The sequence below is a fragment of the Chiloscyllium plagiosum genome, unplaced genomic scaffold (assembly GCF_037043375.1).
Source record: "Chiloscyllium plagiosum isolate Xiang-an unplaced genomic scaffold, Cpla_swu_hap1 HiC_scaffold_43, whole genome shotgun sequence".
In the NCBI taxonomy this organism is placed as follows: Eukaryota; Metazoa; Chordata; class Chondrichthyes; order Orectolobiformes; family Hemiscylliidae; genus Chiloscyllium; species Chiloscyllium plagiosum.
In genome coordinates, this window is record NW_028270181.1 from 33,383,149 (window position 1) to 33,399,775 (window position 16,627).

At 43.2% G+C, this 16,627-nt stretch overlaps 1 protein-coding gene across 2 annotated transcripts in view; it reads left to right on the forward strand.

The window, feature by feature from the left end:
- Positions 1-16,627, forward strand: part of bms1 (BMS1 ribosome biogenesis factor) — a 123,141-nt gene that overhangs the window by 80,552 nt on the left and 25,962 nt on the right. For both annotated transcript variants that reach the window (XM_087982292.1, XM_043678628.2), the window contains 5 exons: positions 731-904; positions 1,542-1,730; positions 7,322-7,502; positions 11,397-11,455; positions 16,255-16,377. In XM_087982292.1, the coding sequence (XP_087838418.1) occupies positions 731-904; positions 1,542-1,730; positions 7,322-7,502; positions 11,397-11,455; positions 16,255-16,377 (726 nt within the window). The remainder of the gene's footprint in view (positions 1-730; positions 905-1,541; positions 1,731-7,321; positions 7,503-11,396; positions 11,456-16,254; positions 16,378-16,627) is intronic.

Here is a 16,627-nt window from a genome sequence, read left to right on the forward strand (position 1 = left end):
AAATGATGTGTAGTTGCTGGCACAACCGCATTCAGAACCCCAACAGAAAGTTAAACTAAAACCCTAGTTCTGTGTGAACCTGACCCCACCCATTCATGCTGCTTCTAGTATTCTAACTTGAGAAAAATCCCAGGGCCACACAAGCTGGTTATTTTATTGGCTTGGAAGACACAAATTGATACCTCATCTCAAAACATCTCTCCAGAAGAAAGGACAAAATACACTTCTTAAAGCCATAGTATTGTCACAGTTTTCACACATTAAGTTATTGTAACACTTCACAGCAGATGACTCATAGACTTCTGCCAGTGGGTTTGTGAAACTATGGGTTTGCCAGAAGACTGTCTGGTTCTTTCCTGGTCAATGCAATTTTGGAGGCCATTCAGTCTAAGTTCTCCCTAGAGGATGGGAAATATCATTCAGCTCACCTATTCCTTCTGACATGTACTTAACTCTGCTGTGAAGTCTGAAAATTGGATTGGGTTAAGCTGTCATAACCAGCAAGGTGAACCAACCAGCAACTCTTGCTATCTCAAGTCACAAATTGCGACCAGTCTTTGGAGCAAAGCTTGGCTACATTTTGCAGGAAACGAGTTGGAAATGAGTCAAATGTTTCAAGTCTTGGGACTTGATTATGGGAACAGCAGAATTGGAAATATTTTGGTTTGTATTTAAACATCTGGTGCAGAAATTCACTTTAAAATTTAAAATAAAATTGCCACTCTATTAGGGTGAGGAAGACGGTGAAGGAAATCGTGATCCCAGAAATACAGAGGAGGAAGCGGAACGGACCAAACGTTTGGAGAAAAAGCGGAAATTGAAGGAAATGTTTGATATGGACTATGATGATGGCGAAGGAACCTATTTTCATGATCTTAAAGATGAAATGCAGAAGCAGGCGCAGGTAGGGATATATATTCACAGCCACAATATATATTCTGAATTCTGCATGGTATTATAAGTATAACTAGTGAAGCGTGCACAGTCAGAAAATTAATTGTCAAATGTTAGAGATTTTTCTCTTGACTGCTCATGTTTAATTGTTTGCATTCCACTAACTAATGTTTTCACTTTTTGCCTGTTCGTGAAGCTTTCTTCCATATTTAGTTAATGTCAAATTTAAGAAAATTTGGTGCAATTATAAGTGAAATGCCAAACTGTTAATTAATGTGTACTTGGAGGAATTTTGTTATACTTTTCCTGTGGTGGACTCCATGTCACAAAAATCACTTGGAAAACAAAAGTGAAATACTGTGGATGCTGTAATTCTTGAATAAAATGGAAAATTTCTGGAAAAACTCAGCCAGCTAGGCAGCACTTGTAGAGAGAGAAAGAGTTAACATTTCACGTTGATCAATTCTGAAATGTAAACTGTTTCTGTCCACAGATGCATCTGGCTTGCTGAGGAACTCCAGTACTTCTTATTTTTATTAGGATCGTAAAGTTGGGTCTCCCACATAACACTCAAATCCTGTGCTGTTCAATCAATCAGCCAGACCTCCTGTTTTCTTTATCTTAACATTGGTTCCCCTTTCAAACAGCTTAACCGTGCAGAGTTTGATGACCAAGATGATGCGACTCGAGTTCAGTATGAAGGTTTTCGACCTGGAATGTACATACGGGCGGAGATTGAGAATGTGCCCTATGAGTTTGTGACAAATTTTGATTCCTGCTATCCATTAATTCTCGGTGGCTTGGGAAACAGTGAAGGAAATATTGGATACCTTCAGGTAATAGTTCAAGAACAACAAGTTGCATTTATGTAACACCCTGAACAGAGAATTCATTTGAGTGTTTCGAGATTAACAAATTGACACTAAGCCAAGGTTTTGTAGTATTATGACAGATGAGTAGAGATCTTAACTGAGAATAGGTCTTCAGAAGAGTCTTGAAGAAAGTGTAGGAAATGAACAGTTTAGAGGGAAATCCAGAACATTGAACCGAGGCAGCTGCAGTTACAGCTGCCAATGGTACAGTGAAGAAAATCAGGAAAGTACGGTGGCACAGTGGTTAGCACTGCTGCCTCACAGTGCCAGAGACCCGGGCAACTGTCTGTGTGGAGTTTGCACATTCTCCCCGGGTCTGCATGGATTTCCTCCCACAGTCCAAAGATGTGCAGGTTAGGTGAGTTGGCCATGTTAAATTGCCTGTAGTGTTAGGTGAAGGGGTAAATGTAGGGGAATGGGTCTGGGTGGGTTGCTCTTCAGAGGGTCGGTGTGGACTTGTTTGGCCCAATAAGTTTAAGGCGAGAGGGGAAAGATTTAAAAGGGACCTAAGGGGCAATTTTTCCAGGGTGATGCATGTATGGCATGAGTTGCCAGAGGACATGGTGGAGGCTAGTACAATTACAACATTTCAATATTAGATTAGATTAGATTCTCTACAGTGTGGAAACAGGTCCTTTGGCCCAACAAGCCAATTTAAAAGGCGTCTGAATAGGTATATGAATAGGAAAGGTTTAGATGGATATGGGCCAAATGATGTCAAATAGAAATCAATAGAATCATAGAATAGAATCCCTACAATGTGGAAACAGGTCATTTGGCCCAATAAGTCTACATCAACCCACTGAAGAGTATCTCACCCAGACTCATTCCCCTATCCTGTTACTCAATATTTCCCCTAACCAATGCACCTAGGCTACACATCCCTGAACACTATGGGCAATTTAGCATGGCCAATTCACCTAACCTGCGTATCTTTGGATAGTGGGAGGGATCCGGAGCACCCAGAGGAAACCCATGCAGACACTGGGAGAATGTGCAAACTCCACACAGACAGTCGGTGGGTCAGTGGCTAGCACTGTTGCCTCACAGTGACAGGGACCCAGGTTCAATTCTATCCTCTGGAGACTGTCTAGGGACGTGTAGGTTAGGTCAGGTTAACCATGGGAAATGAAGGGTTACATGGATAGGGTGATAGAGTGAGTCTGGGTGGGCTGCCTTTCGGAGGGTTGCTGAGAACTTGATGGGCTTCCACACTATGGTTCTGTGATTCTATATCTGGTCAGGATGGACGAGTTGCATTGAAGTGTCTGTTTCTGTGTTGTGACATCTCTGTGACTTGATTGTCTGATATTCCCGAACTAACACTGAGTTTCTTTCAGCGCAGGCTTAAAGGGTCCAGAGGGCATATTCCTGCTCCTTTATTCATACATTTAATCTACACAATTGCTCCCTTCCACACTCTGAAATCAATCAACCCCCTAAGATTTTACATTTCTGGAAATACAATTCTACTTTGTTTAACCTGTCCTTGTGACATGTCTTTTGAGTCCAGAGATTATTCTTGTGAATCTATGCTGCACCGCAGCTTGAGGGACTTATACAACTGAAGCATCAGCTGTATCCCACTGTTCTCTAATTGCCCAGCTCTTAGCATGTAGATGTGAATGCGAGGTTTTTGTGTTCAAATTGACTGCTGTGTTTGCTGCATTACACTTCCAAAAGTACATCCTTCACTGTAAAGCTCTGCAGCTGGTCTTGTAATTTGTAAAAACGCAAGTCTTTCATTTATTTTATCTGGGAATGTGGCAGTAAGGATTTTTGTGGGTTGTAGATGGCATGTAGCACCACACTTCGTTAAACTCGCATTTTTTAAAATTCTGTTGGCTTGTCATGTTAGTCTCAGTAGCAACCCATTTTGAAGCATTAGTGCTCAGAGTTTGGTGACCTTGGGCCCATGAATACAGTTGTTGGCACCTCCCCAGTTGGACACTGGCAGAACAACAGCTCCCAGATTTCCCGCTCATCACCAAAAATAAAATGTATTGATATTGCTCCAATGGACCAAACATATGGACCTTAGTGTTTTGAACATAGAACATTGGACAATACAGCGCAGAGCAGGGCAGGCCCTTCGGCCCTCAATGTTGCACCGAACTGTGAACTATTCTCAGCTCGTCCCCCAACACTATCCAGCATCATCCATGTGCTTATACAAGGATTGTTTAAATCTCCCTAATGTGGTTGAGTTAACTACATTGGCAGGTGGTGCATTCCACACCCTTACCACTCTCTAAGTAAAGCACCTGCCTCTGACATCTGTCTTAAATCTATCACCACTCGATTTGTAGTTATGCCGTCTCATACAAGCTGATGTCATCATCCTAGGAAAAAGACTTTCACTGTCTACCCAATCTAATCCTCTAATAATGTTGTATGTCTCTGTCAAATCCCCTCTTAGTCTTCTTTTCAATGAGAACAGACCCAAGTCTCTCAGCCTTTCCTCATAAGACCTTCCCTCCAGACCAGGCAACATCCTTGTAAACCTCCTATGCTTCCACATCCTTCCTGAAATATGGCGATCAGAACTGTATATAATATTCCAAGTACGGCCTCACTAGTGTTTTGTATATTTGCAGCATAATATTGTGGCTGTGGAACTCAATCCCTCTACAAATGAAACCTAACACACCGTATGCCTTCTTAACAGCACTATCAACCTGGGTGGCAACTTTCAGGGATCTATGTACATGGAGTCCAAGATCCTTCTGCACATCCACACCACCAAGAATTGACCCAGTAGGGTAAATAGGCAAAGTCTTTTCCTTGGAGTCGGGGAGTCCAAACCTAGAGGGCATAGGTTTAGAGTGAGAGGGGAAAAGATATAAAAGAGACCTACGGGGGCAACATTTTCACACAGTGGGTGGTACGCATATGGAATGAGCTGCCAGAGGAAGTGGTGGAGGCTGGTACAATTGCAACATTTAAGAGGCATTTGGATGGGTATATGAATAGGAAGTGGGCGGCACGGTGGCACAGTGGTTAGCACTGCTGCCTCACAGCGCCAGAGACCTGGGTTCAATTCCCGACTCAGGTGACTGACTGTGTGGCGTTTGCACATTCTCCTCGTGTCTGCGTGGGTTTCCACCGGGTGCTCCGGTTTCCTCCCACAGTCCAAAGATGTGCAGGTCAAGTGAATTGGCCATGCTACGTTGCCTGTAGTGTTAGGTAAAGGGGTAAATATAGGGGAATGGGTGGGTGGTGCTTTGGCGGGTCAATGTGGACTTGTTGGGCCGAAGGGCCTGTTTCCACACTGTAAGTAATCTAATATCTGCCAAGAAGGGTTTGGAGCGATATGGGCCAGGTGCTGGCAGGTGGGACTAGATTGAGTTGGGATATCTGGTCGGAATGGACGGGTTGGACCGAAAGGTCTGTTTCCATGCTGTACATCTCTATGACTCTATGACCTCACATTTAGCTGCACTGAACTCCATTTGCTACCTCTCAGCTCAATTCTACAGTTTATCCAAGTTCCCCTGCAACCTGTGACATTCTTCCACACTGTCCACTACTCCACTGACTTTAGTGTCATATGCAAATTTATTAATCCATCCACCTATGCTTGCGTCTAAGTCATTTATAAAAATGACAAACAGGAGTGGTCCCAAAACCAGTCCTTATGGTAAACCACTAGTAACCAGACTCCAGACTGAATATTTTCCATCAACCACTACTCGCTGCCTTCTTTCAGAAAGCCAGTTTCTAAATCAAACTGCTAAATCACCCTCAATCCCATGCCTCTGCATCTTCTCCAACAGCCTACCATATGGAACCTTATCAAAGGCTTTACTGAAGTCCATCTATACCATATCAACTGTCCTACATACTTGGTCACCTTTTCAAAAAACTCAATGAGGTTTGTGAGACACCCTTGACAAAATCATGACTATCCAAAATCATATTGTTGCTTGCTAGATGATTATAAATCCTCTCTCTTCTAATCCTTTCCAAAACCTTTCCTACAACATAAGTAAGGCTCACTGGTCTATAATTATGTGAGTCATCTCTACTTACCTTCTTGACCAAGGGTACAACATTTGCAATCCTCCAGTCCTCTGGTACTAAACCTGTAGACAATGACAACTCATATATCAAAGCCAAAGGCTCTTCTATCTCCTCCCTAACTTCCCAGAGAATCCTCAGATAAATCCCATCCTGCCCAGGGGCCTTGTCTACTTTCACTCCTTCGAGAATTGATAACACTTGTTCATAACTAACCTCGATCCTTTCGATTCTAATATCGCGTACCTCATTCTTCTCCTCTACAATAGTTTCCTTTTCCTGAGTGAACACCGATGAGAAATGTTTATTTAGCACCTCTCCGATCTCCATAGGGTCCACACTCAACTTCCCACTTCTGTCTTTGATTGGCCCTATTCCTACCATAATCATCCTTTTATTCCTCACATACCTATAGAAAGCTTTAGGGTTCTCCTTTATTCTATTTGCTAAAGACTGCTTGTGTCCTCTCTTTGCTCTTCTTAACTCTCTCTTTAAATCCTTCCTAGCTGATCTGTAACTCTCCATCACCTCATCTGAACCATCTTGTCTCATCAACACATAAGCCTCCTTCTGCTTAACAAGAGATGCAATTTCTGTTGTAAACCATGGTTCCCTTACCTTATCATTTCCTCCCTGCTTGACAAGGACATACGTATCAAGGACACGCAATATCTGTTCCTTAAACTAGCTCCACATTTCCATTGTCTGCGATCCCTGCATTTTGCTACTCTATTCTATGCATCTTAATTCTTGCCTACATCGCATTATAATTGCCCTTGCCCCATCGATAACTCTTGACGTTTGGCATATAGCTATCCCTTTCCATCGCTAACCTAAACGTAACTGAATTATGGTCACTCTCACCTGCAACTAAATCAAACACATGGCCTGGTTCATTACCAAGCGCCAGATCCGGTGTGGCCTCCCCTCCTGTCGGCCCTTCGACATACTGTCAGGAAATCCTCCTGTACACATTGGACAAAAACTGATCCATCTGACATACTAGAGTTATAGCATTTCTAGTCAATGTTGAGGAATTTAAAGACCCAATAATGACCAACCTGTTCCTTTCACTCCTACCCAGAATAATTTTGCCAATCCTCTCCTCCACCTCCCTGGAACTCTGTGGAGGCTTTACAGTCCAGTGCTAAACATCATAGGAACCTCATTGATATTATATACAATATTAGAATTTTTTACAAAATTTACATCTTGCCTCTTCTCGAGTGGACCAAGATATCAAACTGCAAGTCTGCTGACTTATGTTGGCCAACCCAATATTATTATGGTTGCCTTTGTTCGGTCTGTCTTGTTATCTAATGCCTTTTTTCAGACAGTGACTCAGACCCTGACCAACAGAATTTTATGTTTATTGTCTGTTGGGAAGAGTTGCATTTGTCGAGACAAGAGCTCATGTTCAAAGTTTGACCTATACCTGAGGATATAGCTGCATGAAATGCAACAAAGATGACTCCAGTGGAGAAGGTCGTTGTAATGACTGTCCACTAATATTCCATTTTCTCATGCTGAATCAGATGCGTTTGAAGAAACACCGATGGCACAAGAAGATTCTGAAGACGAGAGACCCTCTAATCTTTTCCCTTGGCTGGAGGCGCTTTCAGACCATCCCGATGTATTACATTGAGGACCATAATGGACGTCACAGACTGATCAAGTACACACCTGAGCACATGCACTGCTCTGCAACTTTCTGGGGTAAGAGACATTCTAATTTCTTTCCTTTCCTTTCTTAGGCTTTGAGACCATAGGTTCATGCCGTCACCCATCGTATGTGCAATCAGGCGACCAATAACTTTTAAAACATACTCACACTCCCAGGTAATAGCTGGAAGAATGCTACAGCAAAATTTCATGTTTTAAGATGCTTATTGTGACAAAAAACTGAAAGTATCGTTGACCAACTGTTATCCTCATAGGGCACGGATTAATTAGCTCATTTGGCTGAATGACTAGCTTGCAATGCAGAATGATGCCAATGGTGTGGATTCTATTCTGTGCTATCTGAAATCACCATGAAGGACTCTCCTTCTCAACCTCTTCCCTCACCTGAGGTGTGGTGACCCACAGATTAAATCACCATCTCAGGTGGTCGGGCATATACTGGCAAGCTTCAAAGTGATATACGAAGGCACAATTACTCTTGAAATAGAGAACAGATTGTACCGCTTCTTATTTTAGCAAACCAGAAGAATAGGTATCCCAAGTATATAGTTGTTGTGGGTATGTTCGCCGAGCTCGGGATTTGGCTTGCAGACGTTTCGTCCTCTTTCTAGATGACAGCCTCAGTGCTGTGGATCCTCCTGTGAAGTGCTGCTGTGTCAGTTGGAATTCATTTGGTTTTGTTCCTGCTGCTTCCGGTTGTCGGTTCCAGTTGTTCGTTGCAGTGGTCAGTGTGTTGGGTCTTGGTCCCTTGTTTATTGATGGAGTCCATGGATGAGCGCCATGCTTCTAGGAATTCTCTGGCTGTCCTCTATTTGGCTTGTCCTATTATTGTTGTGTTGTCCCATTCGAATTTGTGTCCGTCATCATGGATACTAGGGATAGCTGGTCATGGCTTTTAATGGCTCATTGATGTTCATGAATGCCGATCACTAGTTATCTGCCTGTTTGTCCTATATAATGTGTAGAGGTGTTCTTCTTCCTCTCTTCGCAGATCGGGAGTATTGCAGTGTGTTGTAGCCCTATTGGACAGGATCCAAATGCAGCTTCTCTTGTGTCTTTTGGTAGTTGCTGTTATAATTCATGCGTGTGGCTTTTCTGTACACTTTTGTTGTGCATTTGCTGTTCTGTGTTCTTTCTACCATTGCATCTAGGAATGGGAGTTGGTTGTTAATGTCCACCTCTTGTAAAATTGATCTCTGTGAGCACGTGTTGATAATCTGATGTGTGCTCTCAATCTCTGTTCTTTCAGTTATTACAAAAGTGTCACCCATGTATCTGATCCAGAGTTTGGATTGGATCTGTGGGAGGGCTGTGTGTCCTCGTCTTTCTGGAGATGGGTGAGCCCATAGGTTTCCCATTGATTTGTTCATATTGTGCTGAATATGAAGTGCGTCATCAAGCACAGGTCCAGTAGTTTGAGTCTGCAGTCCTTGTTGATTGGTTCCCTGTTGTGTCGTCTATCCTGTTTGTCCAGGAGGTTGGCTATTGTCTCTCTGGCTAAGGTTTCATCATAAAGTCATAGAGATGTACAGCATGGAAACAGACCCTTCGGTCCAACCTGTCCGTGCAGACCAGATATCCCAACCCAGTCCAGTCCCATCCGCCAGCACCCAGCCCATATCCCTCCAAACCCTTCCTATTCATATACCCATCCAAATGCCTCTTAAATGTTGCAATTGCACCAGCCTCCACCACATCCCCTGGCAGCTCATTCCATACACGTAACATCCTCTGCGTGAAAAAGTTGCCCCTTAGGTCTCTCTTATATCTTTCGCCTCTCACCCTAAACCTATGCCCTCTAGTTCTGAACTCCCCGACCCCAGGGAAAGGACTTTGTCTATTTATCCTATCCGTGCCCCTCATAATTTTGTAACCCTCTATAACGTCACCCCTCAGCCTCTGACACTGCAGGGAAAACAGCCCCAGCCTGTTCAGCCTCTCCCATAGCTCAAATCCTCCAACCCTGGCAACATCCTTGTAAATCTTTTCTGAACCCTTTCAAGTTTCACAACATCTTTCCGATAGAAAGGAGACCAGAATTGCATGCAATATTCCAAAAGTGGCCTAACCAATGTCCTGTATAGCTGCATCATGACCTCCCAACTCCTGTACTCAATACTCTGACCAATAAAAGAAAGCATACCAAACATCATCTTCAGTATCCTGTCTACCTGCGACTCCACTTTCAAGGAGCTATGAATCTGCACTCCAAGGTCTCTTTGTTCATCAACACTCCCTCGGACCTTACCATTAAGTGTGTAAGTCCTGCTTAGATTTGCTTTCCCAAAATGCAGCACCTCACATTTATCTGAATTGAACTCCATCTGCCATTTCTCAGTCCATTGGCCCATCTGGTCAAGATCCAGTTGTAACCTGAGGTCCACTACACCTCTAATTTTGGTGTCATCTGCAAACTTACTAACTGTACCTCATATGCTTGCATCCAAATCATTTATGTAAATGACAAAAAGTAGAGGACCCAGCACCGATCCTTGTGGCACTCCACTGGTCACAGGCCTCCAGTCTGAAAAACAACCCTCCACCACCACCACCCTCTGTCCACCACCTTTGAGCCAACATCAATCGAGGTAAACTTCGCTGTTGTGTTTAATGAGACCATTGCTTTGTCCTCGTCTATGTTTATGTTCTTAATATTATTTAGGAATTCCTGTTATGATGGTATGGAGTGATTGGATCAGCTGATTAGAAGTTTTGAGTTTTTGATTTTTTGGCAGTTTATGTGATGGAGTTCCTGGAAGTGCCGCAGTGGGTCGAAATGGTATGTCTGGTTTGTGTACCTTAGGTAATCCGTAAAATTGTGGGGTGTTGGTGCCTTCTGGGTTCACCTTTTGTAGGTCTGTCTTGGTTATCAGTCCGTTTTTGTGTCGGTTCCATAGTGTACTTATTCTATTGGTTAACTGTGACATGGGATCACACTCTCTCTGTGGGTAGCTGTTAGTATCTGCAAGTAGTTCCTTTTGTATGTTCATGATTACTGTCATTATGCTGGTACTATGATTATATTTTTGCCCTTTTTAAGTATTTTTAGGGCTCCTCTCTCCTTTGTGTTAAAGTTGTTCATTTGTGATTTGTTGGTAAATTAGATTAGATTAGATTACTTACAGTGTGGAAACAGGCCCCAGTGAGCAAAAGGTACAGTGATTTGTCTGTCTGTTTGCTGTGTCTCTTCGGTTAGTTCTTTTGTTCTGAGCTTACATTCTAGTGAGCTAGGAAGTCTGTTTTTATTTGTGTCCTTGTGGTTGTAGTTGAGTCCCTTAACTAGTACTGATTTGCTGTGTCTGTGAGCCCAAGAGTGTGGTGCTGAAAAAGTACAGCAGGTTAGGCAGCATCCTTAATCAGAAATTGGGCTTTTGCCCGAAACGTTAATTTTTCCTACTCCTTGGATGCTGCCTGACCTGTGCTTTTCCAGCATCACACTCCTGACTCTAATCTCCAGCATCTGCAGTACTCACTTTCACCCTGTATCTGTGAGCTGTCTTGCAGAGGTTTCTTACCCAGATGTCTGTCTTGCTGTCTTCTCTGCTGTTGGTTAGTGGAGTCATTTTGTCCACAGGGCTGCAACAAGCAGCAGCACTCCCAATCTGCGAAGAGAGGAAGAAGCACCTCTACAAAACCATCACAAGTATATCTTACACCGTCCTTTAGGTAGATATTCACTTGTCCCAGAATCAGCCCAAAATGATTCTTGACCAATGTTCTCTCAAGTGCAGCTGCTGGGCTCCACTGTTACAGTGACATTGGATCCCTTTATTGTCGACAGATGCTGTAATGGAGCTTAACCTGTGCTCTAAATTAATAACTGTCAGAGCAAACTGGTAATTGACAAAGTCTTACTAATGTTCTTGGTGATAGCTTTTGTTTTCAAATTTTGTGTAACTTCCAGATCTTTATGCTTCCTTGACTCAGGTCCGATCACTCCGCAAGGCTCAGGGTTTCTCGCTATTCAATCTGTGGCTGGTACTTCGGTGAGTTTCTACATGTTGGGACGTGAGGTGGCTGACCTCTGAGTAGTGCAGACAGGAATTAGATTTAGTCAGGCTTTCTCATTGTTACCATCTCGCAACTGTCCGATCCTCTTTCCTCTTTCACATTCCTTGGGTAGTGCAGAAAAACAGCCTGGTACAATTGGGAGGGGATGAATAAGAAACATGATGACAAAAACACTGGAATGGAAAGTGCTGTTTTGGAGTGAGAATTGGGTGTCAGTTACATGCATTTAAGTAGAGGAACTGAATATATTAAAAGGTTGGATTCAGCTGGCCAAGATTAGGGTCTTTTACCTGTTAGATTTTGGGATAGGGTTAGAAATAAATAATCCTCTTAATTGGAACAGATGTCCAAAAGAAACTCAACGTTCCCTGGTAATTCTTTCCCTTCAAGTATATGCCCAATTGCACTTTGAAAGTTAGAACATAGAACCATACAGCACAGGACAGGCCCTTCGGCCCACGATGTTGTGCGGAACATTTGTCCGAGCTTAAGCACCCATCCGTGTACCTATCCAATTGCCGCTTAAAGGTCACCAAAGATTCTGACTCTGCCACTCCCACAGGCAGCGCATTCTATGCCCCCACCACTCTCTGGGTAAAGAACCTACCCCTGACATCCCCCCTATACCTTCCACCCTTTACCTTAAATTTATGTCCCCTTGTAACACTCTGTTGTATCCGGGGAAAAAGTCTCTGACTGTCTACTCTATCTATTCCCCTGATCGTCTTATAAACCGCTATCAAGTCACCTCTCATCCTTCGCCCTTCCAATGAGAAAAGGCCTAGCACCCTCAACCTATCCTTGTACAACCTATTCTCCATTCCAGGCAACATCCTGGTAAATCTTCTCTGCACCCTCTCCAAAGCTTCCACATCTTTCCTAGAGTGAGGCGACCAGAACTGCACACACTACTCCAAATGTGGCCTTACCAAGGTCCTGTACAGCTGCAACATCACCTCACGACTCTTGAATTCAATCCCTCTGCTAATGAACGCCATAGGCCTTCTTACAAGCTCTATCCACCTGAGTGCAACTTTCAAAGATCTATAAACGTAGACCCCAAGATCCCTCTGCTCCTCCACCTTACTAAGAACCCTACCGTTAACCCTGTTTTCCGCATTCTTATTTGTCCTTCCAAAATGGACAACCTCACACTTGACAGGGTTGAACTCCATCTGCGACTCCTCAGCCCAGCTCTGCATCATATCTAAGTCTCTTTGCAGCCGACAACAACCCCCCTCACTATCCACAACTCCACCAATCTTCGTATCGTCTGCAAATTTACTGACCTACCCTTCGACTCCCTCTTCCAAGTCATTGATAAAAATTACAAATAGCAGAGGACCCAGAACTGATCCCTGCGGAACTCCACTTGTAACTGGTCTCCAGGCTGAATATTTACCATCTACCACCACTCTCTGACTTCGACTGGTTAGCCAGTTCTCTATCCAACTGGCCAAATTTCCCACTATCCCATGCCTCCTGACTTTCCGCATAAGCCTACCATAGGGAACCTTATCAAACTGGCCTGTAATTCCCGGGTTTATCCCTATTCCCTTTTTTGAACAGGGGCACAACATTCGCCACTCTCCAGTCCCCTGGTACCAACCCCGTTGACAGTGATGATGAAAAGATCATTGCCAATAGCTCTGCAATTTCCTCTCTTGCTTCCCACATAATCCTAGGATATATCCCGTCAGGCCCGGGGGACTTGTCTATCCTCAAGTTTTTCAAAATGCCCAACACATCTTTCCTAACAAGTATCTCCTCTAGCTTACCAGTCCGTTTCATACTCTCCTCTTCAACAATACGGTCCCTCTCATTTGTAAATACTGAAGAAATGTATTCATTCAAGACCTCTCCTATCTCTTCCGACTCAATACACAGTCTCCCACTACTGTCCTTGATCGGACCTACCCTCGTTCTTGTCATTCTCATGTTTCTCACATACGCATAAAAGGCCTTGGGGTTATCCTTGATCCTACCCGCCAAAGATGTTTCATGCCCTCTCTTAGCTCTCCTAATCCCTTTCTTCAGCTCCCTCCTGGCTATCCTGTATCCCTCCAACGCTCTGTCTGAACCTTGTTTCCTCAACCTTATGTAAGCCTCCTTCTTCCTCTTTACAAGACATTCAACCTCTCTCGTCAGCCAAGGTTCCCTCACACGACCATCTCTTTCCTGCCTGACAGGAAAGTTCCTGTACAATCTGATGCCACCACCTTTTCCATTTGTGTATAAAGAAATTTGCCCTCATTTACCTGTTACTTAAAAATCTGTGACCTCTGTTTATTGGCCCTCTGCCAGTTTTCTCCCTTTTTACTGTCTAAACCTCCTAAGTTTGACAACTGCTGCTCTCTAGTCTCTTCAGACAGCTCATCCTAGCAAACCTGTCTGTATTGCTGTCCTGGTTTTGGATGCCTTTCCCACAGTTAAATGGTCAGAACTGACATAGGAACAGGAGTAGGCCATTCAGGCCACCAGTGGTCGGCACGGTGGCACAGTGGTTAGCACTGCTGCCTCACAGCGCCAGAGACCCGGGTTCAATTCCCGTCTCAGGCGACTGACTGTGTGGAGTTTGCACGTTCTCCCCGTGTCTGCGTGGGTTTCCTCCGGGTGCTCCGGTTTCCTCCCACAGTCCAAAGATGTGCAGGTCAGGTGAATTGGCCATGCTAAATTGTCCATAGTGTTAGGTAAGGGGTAAATGTAGGGGTATGGGTGGGTTACGCTTCGGCGGGGCGGTGTGGACTTGTTGAGCCGAAGGGCCTGTTTCCATACTGTAAGTAATCTAATCTAATCAAAGCTACTGCACCATTTAATATGGTCATGGCTGCTTGAACACTTCAATGCCTTTTACCCACATTCACCCCATGACACTTTAATAAACAGAAATCTATCAATTTCTATCTTAAACAGACTCAAACACTGTCCACAGTCCCCTGGTAAAGAATTCCAAGGATTCTTAATCTTTTGCAAAAGGGTATCCTCATTGGCATCCTCCTTTATTTTGCTTATATCCACCCTTGTCTACCTCATATTTTGAAAATTTCAGTGAGATCCCCTCTCATTCTTTAAAATATTGGAGATAACAGGCCTAGTTTTCTCAATCTCTCTTCATATGGCAGTCCTGCTATTCCCAGGAACAAAGCTGGCAAGCTTACAGTCCCTCTTTGGCAATAATACTCTTCACATGGTAAAGGAACACACTGTATGTAGTCCGTTTTGTACACGTGTGGTCTAATCAAGGTTCTGTATGATTGAAGCAAGATTTTTCTGCTCCTGTACTTGAATCCTCTTGCAATCAAGTTAAACGTTCCATTAATTTTCCTAATAGCTTGCTCCACCACCATGTTGGCTTTCAGTAGCTTACAGACAAGGATACCTTTGTACATCTAAACTTTCAAACCTCCCACAATTTAAATACTCTGCACCTCTGTTCCTCTGACCAAAGTGGACAACTTCATGTTTTTCCACATTATATTCTCATCCATTCATTGTCTGTCCAAATCCTCCTGAAGGCTAAAAGGCATTTTGTAAAAGATTCAGCTTAACTCACATATCTTTATATTCACTGTATACCATATATAAATCAAAGTATCCCAGGCAATTGCTTAACAACCAGGTTAGCTTTTCAAGCCAGCTTCAAATATTGATAAATAATATATGCTCCCTTTCTGCAGTTGTACCCACCTCACAATGCTGTCATTTAATTCCTTTCAAAGCACAAAATTTCACACTTGTCCAAATTAAATAGCATGTGCCATCAATGTTCCAGCTCAACTTGTGTGTGTGTGGCCATGCAGCAATCAGAAATGTGTCACACAGGGAATAAACATGCTACATGCATCAATGTTCCTGATAGAATACGTGTGTGTGACTGTGTCCAACACACACATTCTAAGGGACTGCGCAGTACAGCATGCTGGTTCACGACAAAACCAAACAGAACTTAGCATCTGTTGTGAATGGAGAAAAGTGTAAATTCATCACCACTAATTTCTGCTTTCTGTCCATTAGCTAATTATGTGCTTTTACATTTTTTTTTCCTGAATGTAAGCATCTCTAGAGGGCGCATATATTTCATTATCTTTAATTGTCCTTTTTCATTCTTTCACTGGGCATAGCATCAGTGGATAGACTGGGATTTGATGTGCAATCCTAATTGCCTTGAAAAAGTGGTGTTGACCACCTTTTTGAACTGTTGCAGTTCATGTGATGCAGGTATACCCACACTATATTGTTAGGGAGAGAGTTTCAGGATTTTGACATGATGACTATAAAAGAATAGCAATATAGGTCCAAGTCAGAATGGTGAGTGGCTTGCGGAGGATTTTCCAGTTGTGGTGTTCCTACGTTTATAGAGTCATAGAGATGTACAGCATGCAAACAGATCCATCGGTCCAACCCGTCCATGCCGGCCAGATATCCCAACCAAATCTAATCCCACCTGCCAGCACCCGGGCCATATACCCTTCCTTTTCATATACCCATCCAAATGCCTTTTAAATGTTGCAATTGTACCAGCCTCTACCATTTCCTCTGGCAGCTCATTCCATACACGTACCACCCTCTTTTCTGCCCCCCTTGTCCTTTTAACTGGTGGGTGTTGAGAATTTGGAAGGTGCTATTGGAGGAAAGTTGACCAGTGCTTCACTGCATCTTGTAAATAATGCATTGTGTTGCCAGGTGGTGATGCAGAACAAGTATTTGATCTAGATTTTATTTGTTCTGTTAAGAGTCAGGTTCTCTAAACTAACTCTTGGCTTAATCCTTGCAGCAAGATTTCAGAATCGCAGCAACAGGCGTAGTGCTGGATCTCGATAAGTCTGTAACCATTGTTAAAAAACTCAAGCTGGTGGGGTTCCCATTCAAGATATACAAGAATACAGCCTTCATAAAGGTGAGAAGTTTCTTTATCACTGCCAGCAGTTTCCCTCCTTTTGCTGTATTCTAAACTCCTCCATATCTTAAGATTAATCACTGTTCCTGGAATCTTTATTCGGCCTTTTAAATTTCATACAATCCTTAACTTCCTTTTGTTAGCTTGATTGACCTTTTTGGGATTTTTGTGCCTTAAAGGAGCCTATAAGCACCGTGAACTATGTAATAGTTCTTCAAATAGTATGATAATACGTAAGCAATGGATAGTC